Raw genomic sequence first — 15055 nt, forward strand, 5'->3', positions numbered from 1 at the left:
TGTTGCTTTGATATCACAAAGAACATTTCTTCTTTTGCTACATTAATTTTGGTTTTCATTTTGACATACTTTATCATGGCTTTTGTATCAGAGTTTTAGTTAGAATTTGCCAAATTCAACTGATGTTTAATTTTATGATATATTTTTTAAAAATTAAAAAATCTCAACGTTTAACTTTTAAAAACATTTTGATTTTGTTTATCTTTATAAGATTTGATAGCGTGTTTTGAATAGAACAGCAAAAGTGTTAGAAGTCAGATAAAATGGATTAAACATATCCCTAATATTTATAAATAACAGATTTTATCAAACTTAATATTTCATAAACCAAACAGGTTTACATCAAAATATGGTTAATCATACCCTAACCACATTACATATATTATATGAATATTTCTGTGTTCCTTTATTTTATTCTGGTGAGGAAATGTGCCTTTGTAAAAGGATTTAGCAGAATTGTGGGTAGTGACAGGATGTGATTTATAAAGAAAACTCTGTGCAGATAAGGTTGAGTAAAACAGAACATCAGGGCATAAAATACAGCATGCACACAACTGAATGTAAACATTAAACAAAACATTCCACTGCAGATAATATTTAATTTACTTACTTATAGTAGTTACACAATAATTTATATACAATACTCAGTGTTTGATTTGTATCACAGGTAACCAATGTCCCTATGTTTATATTTCATCTATGATTATGTTCCTAAAGCTTGTAAAAATGATGTGGGATTTGAGTATAGGATTTTAATGCAATTTATACTTCTGTAACACAATGGCGTGTTCATGTTTAACTATATATTACAGACATCTCATAATAAAATGAAATTACATGCAATCAGCCAAGAAAAACTATATTACAAAGAAGAAGAAGTCCTATAATTAGAATGCAAAAAAACAGAAGAGAATAATAACACACCCAGTTATAATGTTGATAACTACAAACAAAAGCTTTCTTTACACATAGCTCAGATACTGATATTGGAAACTATTACACACATATCGTGCTTAAGAACAATACTTTACAAACTAAATTATGCAAAGCTGAATTTAATACTTGGATGAACATAGTACAGTGTACACTATGTTCAATTTAATAATGAGAGAAATCACTAAAGATTATGGACCAACATCTGACTTAATCAAGCGTTTCTTTAATTTACCTATAATTTTATTTTTTGATTTATCAGTGAACATGGTCGACAATTAACACATGAAAATGTGCAGCTGAGTCAAATTTTCAAACATTCACAACCAGATTACTCATAAAGTTTTGGCGAAATAAAGGATTTAATCAAATGATGCTTATAATGAAATTGTAAATTTAATAATGATAGGTCTAATTTGATAATATGTGTGCTGTTTTCGATCTACTTTGCAAATACACGAAATCAAATGTGAACCTGAGACACCACAGTTCAATTTCACCCGAGAATAATCGAACCAACTGTTAGAGATTGAATTACTTTGTGTCTCAGCTAGCATGTGTAATCATATTACTGCCTCGCTTAAATGTTTTGGTCATACAACAACAGAAACCTTTAGACTGCTTGAAATCAATAAAGAAAAAGCAAAGTCTCACCTTATAGCGACTGAGACATAATCTTTACGAAAATAACATTATTTTTGGTTTAATGTACAGTTTTTATATGCTACATATGGTTTGATGTAATGTTAATATGTTCTATATTCCCATTCGCAAAATAATGTTATTTTAAAAATGTACAGTCAACATTTATATGCTACCATATGGTCTGTTGTAATGTTAATATGTTCTATATTCCCATTCCCAAAATAACATTATTTTAAAAATGTACAGTCAACATTTATATGCTACCATATGGTTTGTTGTAATCATACAGCAATTGGGCTTAAGTTTTCAAATATACCTTAACCATGATAGGTAGTAGTATATTTTCAGGTACATGTATCTTGATCATGTTGTTAATATATAGTATGATCTGAACACACTAATATTTATTTATTCGATTTTTTAATGGGTGTGTGTATGTGTGTATTTGTGTGTGCGTGTTTGTGCGTGTCTCTGTGTGTGTGTGTCTGTGTGTGTGTGTCTCTGTGTGTGTGTGTGTCTGTGTGTCTGTCTGTGTGTCTCTGTGTGTGTGTGTGTGTGTGTCTGTGTGTGTGTATCTCTGTGTGTGTGTGTGTGTGTGTCTGTGTCTGTCTGTGTGTATCTGTGTGTGTGTGTCTCTGTGTCTGTGTGTGTGTCTCTGTGTCTGTGTGTGTGTGTGTGTGTGTGTGTGTGTGTGTGTGTGTGTGTGTGTGTGTGTGTGTGTGTGTGTGTGTGTGTGTGTGTGTGTGTGTGTGTCTCTCTCTGTCTGTGTCTGTGTCTGTGTCTGTGTCTGGTAAAATGGATGCACTAGATTATCAACAATAAATTAGTTTGGAATACTGTGAACAGTAAACATACTGAAGCAGGCATCGAAATAAGCATATTACCTGGTAACCCTGGTAGCCCATATACTGGTTACCATAAGTTACAGACCTAGTAACCCTTACAGACCTAGTAACCCACAGGTTCTTTCATAAACGTACTGATACTTTGTCATTCATCCATATCACTGTTCCCATTGTACACTTACACTTATTTGTGTAATTCACATTTAAACAGAACACAACTTGTAAACTTGTAGGTGGTGGTATTTTTGTTCAAAACATTTTGTGAAGAACAAAGTACCGTTCTTGACTTTCTTGACATGTGGAAACTTCCTGGTAACCTGAGCAACTGGTCTCAACTTTCTTGATATGTGGTAACCTCGTGGTACCCTCAATAACCGTTCTCAACTTTCTTGACATGTGGTAATCTTGTGGTACCCTAAATAACTGTTCTCAACTTTCTTGACATGTGGTAACACTGTAATAACTTCAATAATCGTTCTCAACTTTCTTGACATGTGGTAACACTGTAATAACTTCAATAATCGTTCTCAACTTTCTTAATATGTGGTAACCTCGTGGTAACCTCAATAACTGTTCTCAACTTTCTTGACATGTGGTAATCTTGTGGTAACCTCAATAACCATTCTCAACTTTTTTGACATGTTGTAACCTCATGGTAACCTCAATAACCATTCTCAACCTTTCTTGACATGTGGTAACCTCAATAATCGTTCTCAACCTTCTTGACATGTGGTAACCTCAAAAACCGTTCTTGACTTATTTCGATGCCTGTGAAGCAGACACATCTAGTAAGCTACAACGACATCACCTATCTACGCATCTATCTATCTATTGAACAGTATAAAACAGCACCTGTCTCAAGTAGTTGATTAACACAGGAACAGACTATAGTACGTGAGCAATGTCATGGCGTGCACCTGTTTTAAAGTTGATCTTAAGTAACTAGTTTGAGCTGAAACAAGTGTGACCAAGTGTTAAATAACGGACCGAAATATCACTTTCATGGACTATTTGATACTGTAGAGTTCACGAACAAAGAATCCATGAAAACAAATAATTTGGTCAAGTACAGTATAGAATAAAGGTAAAATATAGGTAAAATATATAATTCTAAACACACATTCATGCCCTCACACGCGCACATGTGCACGCACACACGCCGAGTCACAAGAAGATAACATTTATACTTAACAGATAAATCATATTAATACGTGAGTTGTTAAATTTCCTGTAAGAAATCTAAACAACAGCTTTCATTCAACTGTTTTCCTCTCATGAGGTTTTCACAGAAAGCATTATGCTCTCCAGATAAACTGGGTAGCTATATACGGGGTTAGTACGTGACCTGATCCCCGCCACTAACAGCTCGAGAAGCAGCTTTAAACTGTTCAGACAAAGTTCATGCAGCAGCAAAGTGACGAGAATTTACTTGAGAATTCATCCTCATCTTCCTCTTCATTGTTCTCTGCGGCCAGCTCCGCGGGAGACTTCTTCTTGCGGCCGATCCGGCCCTCCGTCATCAGTTGCTCCTCCACTACCGGGTCCTTCTTCTTCAGACCATACTGAAACAAAGGAAAGGAATGCTTGGTTAATGACAACTCAGTGCTTGTTAAATTATGGCTGCAAGGTCTTTCTCTTCAGACCATACTGAAACGAAGAAAAGGAAAATAGTGCTTGGTTAGTGACAACTCAACACTTTCTAAACCTCCACAATAAGGTCCTTCTTCTTTAGACCATACTGTAACGAAGGAAAGGAAAGGAATGCTTGGTTAATGACAACTCAGTGCTTGTTAAATTATGGCTGCAAGGTCTTTCTCTTCAGACCATACTGAAACGAAGAAAAGGAAAATAGTGCTTGGTTAACGTTCTAAACTATGACTATTTGGTGTTCTGCTACAAGGTCCTTCTTCTTCAGACCGTACTGAAATGAAGGAAAGGAAAGGAATGATTGGTTAATGACAACACTGTGCTTGTTAAACTATGACAACAAGGTCCTTCTTCTTCAGACCGTACTGAAATGAAGGAAAGGAAAGGAATGATTGGTTAATGACAACACTGTGCTTGTTAAACTATGACAACAAGGTCCTTCTTCTTCAGACCGTACTGAAATGAAGGAAAGGAAAGGAATGATTGGTTAATGACAACACTGTGCTTGTTAAACTATGACAACAAGGTCCTTCTTCTTCAGACCGTACTGAAATGAAGGAAAGGAAAGGAATGATTGGTTAATGACAACACTGTGCTTGTTAAACTATGACAACAAGGTCCTTCTTCAGACCGTACTGAAATGAAGGAAAGGAAAGGAATGATTGGTTAATGACAACACTGTGCTTGTTAAACTATGACAACAAGGTCCTTCTTCTTCAGACCGTACTGAAATGAAGGAAAGGAAAGGAATGATTGGTTAATGACAACACTGTGCTTGTTAAACTATGACAACAAGGTCCTTCTTCTTCAGACCGTACTGAAATGAAGGAAAGGAAAGGAATGCTTGATTAATGACAACTCAACACTTGTTAAACTATGGCTACAAGATCCTTATTCCTTAACTTATACTGAAATAAAGGAAAGGCAGGCTTGTTTAATGACACCTTGAGCATCACTGTTTAAACTACAACTATTTGGTGTTCTACTACAAGGTCTATTCATTTTCAACCCAAACTGCAATGATGTTAATGAAAGGAATGCTTGTTTAATGGCACCTTGAACAATACTTTTTAATCTATGAAAATTTGGTGTTCTACTATAAGATCTTTCTTGTTTAATCCACACTAAAATGAAAAGAAGACCAGAATGTCTGTTTAATGGCAGGTTCATTCTCTGATAAACACAACAGAGGCAAGTCAGTTTGTTTCTGTGGTATTTTATAGTACAGGAAAGAAACATTTGTTTAATAGCAATGACAGGGTCTTTTTTTTCAACTTTTACTGAAATGAAGAAATACACACATATGCAAATCAGTTGTTTTGTCTTATAAGAAAGAAAAGGGATAATTGTTTAATGACAAGAGTCTTTCTTTGATGAACACATAGGCATGCCAGCTGTTTTTGTCTTGAAGAAAAGAAAAAGATATCTGTTTCATGACGGGATATTTCTTTTTTAACAACTAAAATTGCATTTTACATTTTCTTTTGTGAAATTTCAGTAGCTGTTTATTCATCTTATTTTCTAATTAATTTTTTTCCCTATGTACAAAATCAAGATAAAATCCAGTTTGGACTATTAGGACAACCACAAACATGTAGACACTGACACTCTAAATAAGAAAACATATTTCATATAGACATACAGATATCGACATTCTAAATAAAACATATTGCATATAGACATACAGATATCGACATTCTAAATAAAACATATTTCATATAGACATACAGATATCGACATTCTAAATAAAACATATTGCATATAGACATACAGAAACTGACATTCTAAATATGAAAACACATTTCACATATATATATATATAGAGAGAGAGAGAGAGAGAGAGAGAGAGAGAGAGAGAGAGAGAGAGAGAGAGAGAGAGAGAGAGAGAGAGAGAGAGAGAGAATGAGAGGAAGAGAGGAGAGGAAGAGGGGGAGAGACAGACTACTCTTACCAAATTATAGAAAGGGACTTTTATAAACACTTTGCCATAGATAACATGTACCACAACATTTGATACATATATATACATATATATATATATATATATATATATATATATATATATATATATCAGTGATGAGGCACAGGTTGGGATAAAACAGGAAACATGGGTTCACCAAGAGCAATCAATCCTGTGTATTTACATATTTAATACCACACCAATTATGTCACACGGCCTTCATATACACTTTATTAAAACGTTTCCCAGCTACCGGTAATCTTATGTTACAACTAGTTTTATAAATAATTATAGGCTGAGTACTTTCATGCCTAACTTTATGATTACTCCAATTATACTTTATCTACTTAGATAGGTCAAGAAAAAAAATATTCTTGTATAATTAATAGTTGTCGGTCACTTCAAAGGTTTGTGATTTGAATTATCAAAAACAGAGTTGGCAATTATTAAGTATTTATACATTCTGGCCTGTTATAGAATCAAGGATATGGTATCCATTTAAAACTAAAAGCTGAAATTATCTTTGAAAAGCTGAATATACTATACTTAAACAAGCATTCTGAGAGTACTGCTAAAGCAATACATGTCCCCAACCGCGCCCAATAAATTTTCATATATTTTAAGTTCAAATGCCATAACTCTGTGAAAAAATGGGTAAATCACCATAAATGTCAAACGTGATCTGTAACAGTACATAATAAAGGTATACACAAAAGTTTAGCTTAATATCTTGAGGCATTGTTGGACTGTGGGACCGGTAGGGGACTAATAGAGGCTATTTTTCAGAAATTCAGATCCTCCAGTCGGCCTTTTCAAAAATATGTTATGTACAAAAAAGAAATAAAAAAGAATCTGAAAACCGATTTTAAAAAATCCATAAAATTACATCTCTATGAATAGGTTTACTCATTATGGTGGAGAAATAACAGTCAACAATTACAATATTTTGGGTATTTGTACTTCTTTATATATTTTCCAAAATATCTTGATTACGATGGAATACAAAATACCGAAGAAATTCTATTTACTACAAAAAAGAAAGAAGAATTACATCAGCCATACGTCTCAGCAGTAGAGGTTTTCTTTTCCCCCAGATTTAATCAGACACCACAGAAAGCTTCAATTTGTTGCTTGGTTTCACCAATATTAAACAAATCTGATTCGAGCGACACAAAATAAAAAACACCCTATTTATAGCGTGCTAAATGAACCCCACAAGGTAGACGACTGAGTAATGTGGATGTAAAATGATAAATACTTGTTGAGACTGAAACATCTACAGGAGGGTCTCATTACACACTTTCATGTTGTTGTTTCTCATTAACGATCACCATTAAAGCCATGCTAATCTTACAAAGGAAAAAGAAATATAAAAAACGACAGATCTATATACTTTGTCGCGTATTGATTGACGTAACTCCTCTCTTTCAGCTTCCTGGATTCTGTGCTTTTCTTTCCGCTTCTCTTCAGCCTCTCTGCGAGCTTCCACGATTTCGGGATCCTCGCCCGTTTCTTCGGCATCTTTGCTTTCACCTTCGTCTTTGTCTCCAAGAGCTCCTGCAAAATGAAGAACAAAAACATTAATGGAATGCCTGTAATGAAAATAATTACCTATGACCTTGCAGGTAAAATGAAATTGTAAGAGCACGGCTTTGATTTTGATTTTGAAATTCAAATTTGTTTACACAGATAGGTTTATACTGATGTACGAAAGCAAAATAATGTGACCATTGATTAACCTTTTGATTGAGCTTTTGATTAAGCTTATGATTAAGCGTAACAACACTGAACATCACTTAAACAGCTTAATTCATCATTTACAGTTCTATGGCATAATTATTTTCTTGAGCTTTGAACTTGGCTTGCCATGTTAGAGATGTAAATATGAGATGCAGGTGAAAATCTTTGAAAGGTGAACATCTATAATTCATCATGAAAGTCATTTATATTCTAACATGAAGAAATTAAAACAACGAAAATAAAACCAAACATGTGAGCTATTTATCAATAATAACATATTTCTCTGCTTATATGTAACTAACATTAAAGTATGTTATTCCAGACAGAGATTGGTCATTAGAGTGAAACAGAAAACCTGTCTACGTGCACTTCTGTTACCAACAGTAATACAACAGAATATTTTCATTTGAACTTTATTTTTGTGTTTATAATTACTAAAGGTTCAAGCATCCTGTCCAGGGACAGGGATTAATGGTTAATTGATAGAGGTTAGTGAACGAGAAATTAGTGTAGTATAGGCTTTACACCTCCACATTAATCTGTTAAAAACTTGCTCATGATTCGAGTCAGTATCCAGGCATGAACCCAATACCTCCCAGCCTTAAATGAAGCACTTACACCACCGACATCAGTTAAACAACAATAGCAAATGTGGCCTTTGATATTCATGTTGTGGAGCACCAACTGGTAAGTACAAGTACATGCCATACTGAACTAGCACCAAATTATCTTTGCAGTTTGTTGTGTTTAACGACACCACAAGAGCACACTGATTTATTAATCATCGGCTGATGGATGTCAAACATTTGGTAATTCTGACACAGTCTTAGAGAGGAAACCCATTAAGTGTTTCCATCAATAGCAAGGGATCTTTTATATGCACCATCCCACAGACAGGGCAGCACATACCATGGCCTTTGATATACCAGTCGTGGTGCATAGGCTGGAGAAACAAGAAATAGCCCAATGGGCCCATCGATGGGAATCAATTCCAAACTGACCGTGCATCAAGCGAGTGCTTTAATTACCACTGGGCTACGTACCGACCCCTTTGCAGTGAAATAAATCCAGATGCTATGATTTGAAGTGGGCAGTTACCAGTCTTAAACTATCTGTCATAATACTAAGGCATATTTTCAGGAGGCCGGGCACTCACAGAAAATTTGACTGGTACCATCATCTTCTATCACGTCACATTTATCCACTGCTAGATGCAAAAACCAGTCTAATGAGCAACTGCAATCGCTTACCCTCTGAACATGCCTCTGGTATCTCAGTCAGGCCTACCACTTAACAGACACATGCAACCACTCTTGAGCAATCCACACAGGATTAAAGAGCGCTTGCCATCTTAATACCTTTACTGGTCTGTTTTTTTAAAACAAATATTTTAAACACTGAAACAATGAAAGTCTGCTTGGAGTCCATAGATTGAAGTTATACATGGTAACACCAAAGACTAGTCTGGATTAAAACTAAGCAATGTTATGTGAACCAAAGATAAATGAATCAACCAAACAGTAACATGATACTTTGAGAATTCAAAGTGGAAGAAAACATTTTCTAAAATGTCTAACCCAGTCTTTGAAACATGTCCTGACTTGTGGCCACGAGGAGGACACTTCATTACCAGTTTCCTTTATAAATATAAACATTATAATGATCCTACTTAAGACTACTTCTAAGAAAATCCTTAAAAGATGATTTTCCCATCAAAGTAAGAAGATGAGTTAAAAGATATTTCAGGCTGATTCACACTAAAGAAAGAACACAGAGGAAACTGATATCTTAGACTAACTAAGATCTCATAAACATCTGGTAATGGCGATTGGTTGACATTTGAAAGACTAAAGACCATTCAACACAACATGGTGTGATTACATAGGTGTTAATCACGGTTTAAGCATGTCAGTGCACCTCAACACAACATGGTGTGATTACGTAGGTGTTAATCACGGTTTAAGCATGTCAGTGCACCTCAACACAAAATGGTGTGCTTACGTAGGTGTTAATCATGGTTTAAGCATGCCAGTGCACATCAACACAACATGGTGTGATTACGTAGGTGTTAATCAGGGTTTAAGCATGTCAGTGCACCTCAACACAACATGGTGTGATTACCTAAGTGTTAATCAGGGTTTAAGCATGTCAGTGCACCTCAACACAACATGATGTGATTACACAGGTGTTAATCAGGGTTTAAGCATGTCAGTGCACCTCAACACAACATGGTGTCATTACGTAGGTGTTAATCACGGTTTAAGCATGTCAGTGCACCTCAACACAACATGGTGTGCTTACATAGGTGTTAGTTAACCTGGGTTTAAGCATGTCAGTACACCAAATCACCAAATATAAATTCCAAGTACAGAACATATATGTATATGCCTTAATTTTGTTTGACAAAATTTAAAATGTTTACACAGTTTGTAACACAAGTTGCAAAATTAATGCCAATAAGATACAGTAGAATCTCACTGGGTCGAACTTGGAAGGGTTGAATACACAGCAACGCTCGAACCAAAAATGAAGTCTCAAGTTACACTTACACATTGTTGACTGAATGGTTCGGTCGAACTACCTGATGGGTCGAACACTTTCTCGAGCACCGACGACGTTCAAGCCAACAGGATTCAACTGTATTTTTTCGTTTTTATCATAAAACTGCATTTGACACGGCAAAGCGTCTGCTTCTGAGCCCATTTATTATTAAAAAATATGTTTTGTTGTAACCCTATTGGCACCTTTAAAAACATCTGCCAACCATAGTGGGTTAAATTAAAATAAAACAAATTTTTTCTTTTATATTAATCATCTTTTACAATGTAATTTTGTCTACAGAAAGCCAAACATATTGATTTTTGGTATGAAATTAACAACACGATACGGCAAATGGAAGCAAAGGCTTCTCATTACAACTTAAAGTGGCCTACTATGATGAAGACAGTTGTCTGACTGGGAAAAGTGAAACACATTTGATTCTAAGTGCTGGTTGCTAGTTCCTGAAAACAAACCAAGTCATGCAGCTTACGTTACAAATTAATGCCCGATCATGTTACATATTAATCCCTGACATTTAACGAAATTATTCTTTTTTTTTTCTTTTCTTTTGTAGATTTGGGTCAGTAGATGAAAAAAACAGAAAAAAACAGTGACACAATTTGTCCAAGCTAAAAAAAAAAAATGCAACAAAATAAGGTGCATTAAAGATGTCAGGAAATTTCAGACGAAATATACATAATGTCAATGACCATCACGTTTTGTGCCCTTGTTTTGGCTTCGTACACAATAAATATATAACATATCTAATGGTACTTGTTTTATACGATATATTTGACGAATGGTACTTCTTATTTCTTTTTAAAACTTAAACTTAATATTTTGTCTAAAAATTATGAAAACAAAATACTGACTGTAAACTGCTTTGACTGCTCTCAGAACCATTTTGACCAGGGCTCAAGGTAAGTAAACTGTTTTTTATGTTAATGTGGTGAAGCATTGTAATAATAAAGCTAATTTTTAATTTGAATGACATCAGTATTCCAATGACATCGCTTTACAATAAAAATGGGTGCATCTTTTGAAGAACATCTTGTAATTAAAAAATTGTACACAAATATATTTATGTCCATTCTAGAAATGGAGTTAGGATATTAAAATGACACCATATAGGACAACTTTAAAGAAAAGTGAAGTGTGCTTAGTGACACCCTAGCACAGTTTAATCAGTGGCTGTTAGGAAGGAAATGTTTTATTTAACGATGCACTCAACACATTTTATTTACAGTTATATGGCATCAGACATATGGTTAAGGACCACACAGACACTTCATGGGCTACTCTTTTCGATTAGCAGCAAGGGATCTTTTATATGCACCAGCCCACAGACAGGGTAGTACATACCACAGCCTTTGATATGCCAGTCGTGGTGCACTGGCTGGAATGAGAAATAGCCCAATGGGCCCACCAATGGGGATCGATCCTAGACCGACCGCGCATCGAGCAGGCACTTTACGTCCTGCCCCTCAGTGGCTGTTAGGTGCAAAAATTGCGAAAATTGTACAGGATCTTAAAAAAAAAGATAAAAAACCCAGAAGAGGTTTATGTGAGTCTTTTTAATCAAAGAACGAGGAAAGGAACAGTACTTGTTTGGGTTACACTAAAATCTGCTTTTGAAAAACCAGTGAAAAATCCCCTGCTGCAGATTCATCCTTCCACATCCTACTTGAAAAAAAAATTGTTTTGTTTAACGACACCACTAGAGCACATTGATTTATTAATCATCGGCTATTGGATGTCAAATATTATATGATAATTTTGACATATAGTTTTAGAGAGGAAACCCACTACATTTTTCCATTAGTAGCAAGGGATCTTTTGTATGCACCATCCTACAGACAGGACAACATATATCACAGCCTTTGATATACCAGTTGTGGTGCACTGGCTGGAACGAGAAATAGCCCAATGGGCCCACCGACAGGATTACAAATATTAAAGAATCTGGACCAAAAAAAAGCCTAACATTATTTAGAGAACTTATATTTAAAAAAACAACCAAAAAACAACAACTCCAAAACAACAAACAACATGACTAAACAAAAATTGTATTTAGTAGTTTGTTTATGAACTTTAAAAAAATTGCGCTGGGTTCAGTTTCCAAGCCTTAATTATTTTTTATTTTTTTTAACTGAAGGGAATTATTAATTTAGTGAATTAGGTTTCAAACAATTTCTATGTGAATTTCACATATGTTGTTTGCAAGAATACAAATGTTTTAGCATATAATAAACAAGTTCATTTAAATAAGCAAAAACAACATGAAGTGTTTTATTTGTTACATAAATGTATCTTTCTTAATTGGATTTTAATCAAAAATCAAACCCACTGCAATTGATCTGCCTACAAATACCAAAATTCTGTCTTTAATTACATTTACTTCAAATTAATGATAGATAAGCATGTTTTATACATAGTGGACACTTAGTATAAATATTTGTATTCTCAGGTATTAATATATGCTGCCTTGTTGTAGTAAATTTAATCAAATTCTAGATTTATTAGTTTACCAATATTCCCATGATAATTAACAGATGTAATTAAACAAATATAATTTAATCTATCTGGTCCCTGGCAAGCACAAATTCCAAATCTGCCTTCACCAGAATTCAATTATATTATCATATTATTTCTTATCCAGGAAATTCAAAGAATTATATTTGGGGAAAATCTATATAGAGTTTGAGAAGCTACATGTCCTGTACTGTTGCACTTAGTAAACGATTTGTCGTTTATGTCAACTTTAAGTTGCGTAACCAGCATGCAAACTGACTGATCATTGCCAGGAAAGTTCTTGACATGCGTGCATTGATTAAATAAATACTGTAGAGACTGGCTAAACTTCATGTGTGTATATATTCTACAGACACTGTAATACTGTGGATTATTTTATTTTACACAGCTGTCACTGGTGCCAGGCTGGGTATTGGTATTTTCGATGGCATTATCCAATGATTGATTGGTCCTGTGACATATGGAATTGCAGTTAATGCCATGGAAGTGGGATAAGATTTGATGCTGTGATGCTGTGAGAAAGGGCAAGTCAGAAAGGCAGATATGAACATAAATAGATGCAGGTGACTATATTGCTGAGAACACTGGAATGCTTTGTAGGGGGAAAAAGAAAGACTCAGTCTGGTGGGCATTTTTCATGTCTTCATAAAAAACCCACCTAATTCTTTCAGAGTTGATGATATACGGATCAGAATTTTATATTAATATACAATACTCAAAAGCTCACTTTTAAGTGTTGAACAATTGTAAAACATAACAGGCAAAAAAAGAAAAGAAAAAAAATCATATGTCACAATAACTATATTATGATGACCTATTGAAAACAATTGGTTGCAGTGACCTGAAAATGTCACACACCACAAACACTGTATTGTTAAGATGCTCCTCGATCAGACTTTATGGAAGAGTTAATTTTAGCTACACATTATCCTTCCTTCATGTCCAGTATTTGGTGAAATTTAAGTTCTTCTGACCTATACGACCCATACAACATTGAGGATGTTTGCATGGCTCAAAATGTTAATCACAGTGCCATATGAACCATAGTTCAATGCAATAGTAGGTTCCACATAGTACTCTATATGATACACTTACATACTAAAGGTATGACTGATGAATAAGCTTTTTTTTTCGTGTCAGTGTTCCATAAAGGGTAGGTCATTATATGCTAAGCAAAACTACTTGCTTTCTAGGATATACATGTACTACTGTACCATGCTAAGATCATTTAGCATCAATCAAAGTGCATGGAAAACATTTGCTAGACAAGGTTTCACTTGAATATCCATTTTGTTTAAAAATACATCACAATTACCTACACATGTACATTGTACTTCTGGTATGTAATGCAAACAATACAGAATGTTTTCCAAAGACTAATTAATAAAAAGACTGCCATAACATCATACCTTAAAGAAGTTAAATTATATAATATTATATATGAAAAAGACATTTCGATAATACCTTTGATAGAAATTATGGTTGCATATCCCTTTAATGGCCATGCAAACAAGGAACCTACACATGCATTTGATATATGGTAGTCACATATAAGAGTGGCTCTTAAGGAAAGTCGTTGTTATATGCAGTGCTTATTATATTAGGAATGACTGTAGTTGAATATATATATATATATATATATATATATATATATATATATATATATATATATATATATATATATACACACAGAGGAAGTATAATAAGAACAGTTCCACCTTATGCCATAGGTATAGATTATACATACAATGTCACACTCCCTTTAATAAAGATGTGCTCGACAAGGAAGTGATTAAATAGAAGACGAGACAGAATAACGGATATGTTATATAAGAAACAAGAAATACTAGACAAAGAAAACAATGTCACCGAATCTTTAGACAATTAAGTAGACTGAATGGTTTTTGTAATATTAGCACAAACAAATATTTTAAATGTGAAGACATATCATGATATTAATGATTTTGTAGACAATATATCTTAGAAACCAAGTTAGAAGTGCATGATTATATGATTATGACCATGAATCTAAGCTTCATGTCAGCTATAGAACATAATATATATATATCGGGTGGCCCATAAAAAAGTTCTAAAATTCAAAGTCCAATATCTCAAAATGTAAGATCAATATAATCATCAAATTGTTTTCATTACTGCCATCACTTACATATTGTGTGCCATATAAAACATATGATGAAACTATTATACATTT

At 34.2% G+C, this 15055-nt stretch overlaps 1 protein-coding gene across 3 annotated transcripts in view; it reads right to left on the reverse strand.

Moving 5' to 3' along the window:
• Nucleotides 1–15055, reverse strand: part of LOC121383229 (complexin-like) — a 158871-nt gene that overhangs the window by 9240 nt on the left and 134576 nt on the right. For all 3 annotated transcript variants that reach the window (XM_041513120.1, XM_041513121.1, XM_041513119.1), the window contains 2 exons: nt 7424–7587; nt 3853–3985 (listed from right to left, as the gene is read on the reverse strand). In XM_041513120.1, the coding sequence (XP_041369054.1) occupies nt 3853–3985; nt 7424–7587 (297 nt within the window). The remainder of the gene's footprint in view (nt 1–3852; nt 3986–7423; nt 7588–15055) is intronic.

Source organism: Gigantopelta aegis, chromosome 10 (assembly GCF_016097555.1).
Source record: "Gigantopelta aegis isolate Gae_Host chromosome 10, Gae_host_genome, whole genome shotgun sequence".
In the NCBI taxonomy this organism is placed as follows: domain Eukaryota; kingdom Metazoa; phylum Mollusca; class Gastropoda; order Neomphalida; family Peltospiridae; genus Gigantopelta; species Gigantopelta aegis.